Source organism: Pollachius pollachius, assembly GCF_949987615.1.
Source record: "Pollachius pollachius genome assembly, chromosome: 20".
In the NCBI taxonomy this organism is placed as follows: domain Eukaryota; kingdom Metazoa; phylum Chordata; class Actinopteri; order Gadiformes; family Gadidae; genus Pollachius; species Pollachius pollachius.
Genome location: NC_136953.1, coordinates 6,312,173 through 6,317,172, shown reverse-complemented (window position 1 = coordinate 6,317,172; position 5,000 = coordinate 6,312,173). Strand labels below are relative to the sequence as shown.

Sequence of the window (5,000 nt, the reverse complement as noted above, 5' to 3'; positions counted from 1 at the left end):
GATTAGCCAACTGGGATAAATCGATCCATGAGGAAAGCCTAGGTGGTGAAGCCTCTCCGGTTTGTTTAAAGCGGGCCTTAAACCTAACAACAGTTTTTTATATCCACACCAAACCAACTCAATCGGGCAAAACAGTAGCCCGCGTAGAGAAGGGAACAGGGACCGCAACACCTGAATGCCTGGACTCTCCTCCTGTTAACCAGCCGACACCCCACCACCATAGACATTACTTTTGCTAACCAAATTATTTCAATTTTTTCGTCTGTATGTATGTATGTCTATCAATTATGGCACCCATTGCACTCCTGACCATCCCGGGAAGGAGGGCGCCCCCACTCTGCGTTCCTTCTTAATATTTCTTCCGCTAATGAAAGGTGACATATTGCACACCCAGGCGTGAGTGTGATTAGCCGTTGCAAGCGCACATCTAGGTGGACACGCCCACTTGTGATGTCAGAAGAGGCCGATTTTCAAAACGGCTTGTAACGGCTAACCCCACTCACACCTGGTGGTATGATATGTCTCCTTTAAGGGCAATAAAAGCACAACTGAATTGAATTGAGCACCAGCGCGCCGTCCTGCTCACCTACCTCCACCCCCTTCCTCCCCCAGGTCTTCAACGACCTGATCGAGCTGGTGACCTCGTGCGGCAACTACAGCCAGTACCGCAAGCGCTTCGCCGACTGCACTGGCTTCCGCTTCCCCATCCTGGGCGTGCACCTGAAGGACCTGATCGCCGTGCACGTGGCCCTGTCCGACTGGGCCGACAAGGAGAAGAGCCGGGTCAACCTGGCCAAGACCCAGCAGCTCTACGCCATCCTGCAGGAGCTGGCGCAGGTGCAGACCACGGCGCCCAGCATCGACGCCAACACCGACCTGCTCAACCTGCTCACCGTGAGTGCGGAGGGTGTGTGTGGTGGGCGGGCTCTGTACGGGTCTTGGGGGTCTGCGGGGTCTGGGAGGGTCTGAGGTGAGAGGGGGGAGATCAGGGGGTCTTGGGGGTCTTAAAGGGGAGTCTGGGGGGTCTTGGGGTGGTTTGTGGGGTCTGGAGGGGTCAAGGGGGTCTGCAGAGGCCTGTGGGGTCTTGAGGGGTCAGGGGGGTCTGTTGGGGTCTTGAGGGGTCTGGGGGATAAGCGGGGTCTGCAGACGTCTGGAAGGGTCTCGGGGTTCTGGAGGGGTCTTGGGGGGCCTAGAGGAGTCTGGAGGGGTCATGATGGGATCTGGAGGGAACAGTGATGTGGTGTAGGACTAAATAATGCCCTCTATATTGCATCCAATCTCAGTTCTCAAACTTGCGCTGGCATCAGGGGTTCGTCCTGTTTGATGTGCTGACCCACATGTGCCTTTGGTTCTGCACCACAGCCTCCAAAAATGCAATTTGCTGCATTTCCTTACTGCAATTGGTATTGAATATTTGTATCATTTTCTATTATGAGGAAAGGGAAGTGGACTAGTTGACATATTTAATTAGAAACATTTTAAGTACATTTTCCTTACCGGGAAAAAAGGGAAAGAATGAATATTCTCTTTGTATATTGTATCTTCAATACAGTATTCTCTGTTTCCAGGCTTCAAACATACTAATGGTCACAACGAACAGGCATGCGTACATATTATTGATTACATTTATCTGCAAATGATCTTTCTGACCCCAATAAACAAGGTGTCACAAGCAATCCCAGCAAAGCAGTTTTTATAAATAATTCATGCGACAGAAAGGGCAACCACTAATCGGAAAGCCGTACCCAGCGACATTTTTAAAGTGGAAGCTGGGGATGTGGCTGGATGCTTGGGTCTTGTTTTTATTTATTTTTTACTACACAATAACACAAGTTAAACAAAAAACTAAACTCCAATCCAAACATAAGTCATGACTGTGGTTCTCGGAGCCAAACATAGCTGTAACGGGCTAGGTCGTCGAGCCATTCCGGAAGGTTCCGTTCTCAATGTTCCGGAAGGTGGCTTGTGTGCTTCACGTTAATTTCCTGTGTTGTTCACAAGAGTTTGGCAGCATTTTCTTCTTCTCTCTCTGACAAACTACTTGTATTTCGGTACTCGAGGCATACCTTGAGAAAGTTTGTCGATAGCTAATTATCTGAGGCATGTTCACCGGTGCTTGCTTCCACCGTGGCTCGTTTCCGCCCTAGTCCAATTGATAGCCGTCACAGAAATAGCATCACCATGCTATGTAGACGGTTGGCAGGAGAAGGGATTCCTACAAAGTACCACAAACACAGCGAGAAACTTCTTCTGCCTTTTTAGTAACTGCCGCTTTTAACGCTTCAACTAAATTATAGAGTAACAATCCAGGATATTAGAAACAGACAAAAGACCCGTCTCACAAATGAATGAGTTCAACCGATTGGAATCTCTTTGTATTATTTCATTGTACTCACACCAGGCCTTATATAAATAGAAGCCATTCTTCCAGCTTGTTGCCATAGTGTCCTCCGCGTTCCATCTACGGGAGAAGGCTCTTCCTGGCAATCGTTCGGGTAAATTCTGTTTATCGTATGCTTGATTGCAATTTGGGGCAGAAGGAGTGTTTGCTGGCAAGTGACTCTGCATCCTGTTGCAAACACCTCATTATCTCTTCAACATCTCAGCGCCTGAATCACATTGTGTGTAAAATAATGAACTGGGACGCAACAAATGGATTTAATTATCCAGGGTTTTTAGAATCTATTATTTTCGGCAAAGCAAGCGTACGCGGTTTGTTTATTTTAGGCCGCGATGTAATTGGCTGAGCCTACCTGCAGACGCCACGACAACACAAACAACACACAGTGAGTGTGGCACCAATCATGATAGCCCTCCACTCACTTTCTCCGACGTGGGAAAAAAGACATGAGATGATGAGTACATTTCAATTGATGTAACTGTAGCCCCCGCCCGTGTTGCCACTGTAACATCTCTATGGGAATTTTGTATAAAAAACAACAACCTTTACATTTCTGTCTGGATTATTGCAGGCTTTCTAAAATGTACACATTTTTTGCCTACGGTAAATTTCTGTCTGTTGACACGTCAAGTTTGAATTTATTGCGGACTTAACCCCTACAGAAAGCGGTTTCATGTCAACGAGCCCCGTTAGCATGTTGCTAAAGGATGGCCGCTGCAGGAAAAGCCCCTGCTGCTGACCATATATGGGCTGTAAGTGACAACCATTGTTGTGTGTGCGGACTCAGGTATCTCTGGACCAGTACCACACGGAGGAGGAGATCTACCAGATGTCCTTACAGAGAGAACCACGCAGCACCAAGCCAGCGGTGAGCTGACATTTTGAAAATAAGCTACTCTTAATGAATAACAATATTTTATTGTTTAATTTTAGATAAGTAAATGTCTTAATCTGATGTGCACATCACACTTTTCGAATCCTTTTTGTGATTGTTACATGTGACGAAATTGATAATAAATCAGACTTTACCTTGAGAGTCAAATCAAATGTTACATTGTCACGGTATCAGTCTCAGAGGGCTTCACGGGCCCTTAGTACACCGCCCTAACCGCCCTAAAGTAGCACTTCTACCATCGTGCACTCGGAGTGCTTGTGGTCGTGTTGATGCAGGAGTTCAGGGTCCTTGGTTGGGTGTAAGAATGTGCCGCTAGCCCTGAACCCGCAACGCCATCAAACATTCTTTGAATGTTTGAAGGCGGTCGAACATGTTTGAAGGCATTACGTATGCATTAACTAAAGGGGTATGCATGAATAAAAATGGAACGTTGATGCACCTGACTATTTCCATTTGATGCTACTTCATTCTTTATTCCACTACACTTCTACTACTAATCCACTATAATTATTTGACCAAATTAGTTATTTTACGGATTCAGATTAATACTACAAAATACAACTAAAAAAATTATGTAGAAGTAAAAAAAAAAAGGAAGAATTAGTGCGGATGAAGCTACCCTGCAATATAAAAATGTGTTGAAATCAGCTCCACCTTTGCCAGCTGCCGCATTAGTGGTGCTGAGTCATTAATACACCACAAAGCAAAGTCAGATTATAATTCCGAAATGGACCGTTTTGCAGAATGAGCAGTTTTACTTTGGGTCATTCCAGTATATTTTGATGCAAATGTTCTTTAGCTTAAGTAAGATTATAAATGCAGCAGTACTACTTGTAGCAGAGTCTTTCTACATTGGTGTACAGTTACATTTACTGACGTTAACCATCAGTTCTTAGTCCACCACTGCCGACACCACACGATCCCTTTAACGCGCCATATTTATTGATCTTTGTTTGTTTGTTTGTTTGTTTACAAAGCAAAACTCCAGCCCCAGTACCCCGGCCCCCGACCCCAAGCCCACCATGATCGACGAGTGGGCCGGGTCGGTGAAGCCCAGCGCGGACCCCACCGTGATCCGGAAGCACATCGAGCAGATGGTGGAGGTGAGGGGGGCCGCAGACACCCGTCCGCACACACACACACACACACACACACACACACACCCCCCAACGGCCCCCTCGTCGACCGACCAGGTGTAATTAGCGTCGCCGTGACGATGAAAAAAAGAGGAGGCCGGGTTTTCAGCCGGTGCTATCGGCGGAATCGGCGGCTGGCAAGAACGCTTGTAGAGTGTAATGATCTGTTGCCGTGGTTACCAGAGGATGGAGGCTTAAGAAGGTGAAGGTGGCTGCGTTCCGGAATGATCCTAGTAATTAGGGTCAGCGGTTAACACACCGCTTACGACACACACACACGTACTTCTCCAGATTTTGTTCTCTTTATACCCAGAAGAGCATCATGGTGTAGAATTTGAGATTGCGGACTCATTGGCGCCACACTCTCACTTCTCCGTACTGAGGGTCTCGATTGAGGCCTCAGTTTCACATCCAGTGGATGAAAATTTGCATTGTCGGTTGAAAGATTTCAGTTTGAAAATGTTCCCACCGCGTGAGCACAGCCAGGATCGGAACTTTGAAATGCACTCAGCACTTCTGAATATAGATTGCGAAATTACTAGTACATCAGGAATTTCCACCTAATTCC

General features: G+C 46.7%; 1 protein-coding gene across 1 annotated transcript in view; it reads left to right on the top strand.

Moving 5' to 3' along the window:
- Positions 1-5,000, top strand: part of LOC307091217 (RAS guanyl-releasing protein 2-like) — a 43,826-nt gene that overhangs the window by 30,030 nt on the left and 8,796 nt on the right. Inside the window, exons 9-11 of the mRNA XM_079758142.1 lie at positions 613-894; positions 3,189-3,269; positions 4,274-4,399. Of these exons, the coding sequence (XP_079614268.1) occupies positions 613-894; positions 3,189-3,269; positions 4,274-4,399 (489 nt within the window). The remainder of the gene's footprint in view (positions 1-612; positions 895-3,188; positions 3,270-4,273; positions 4,400-5,000) is intronic.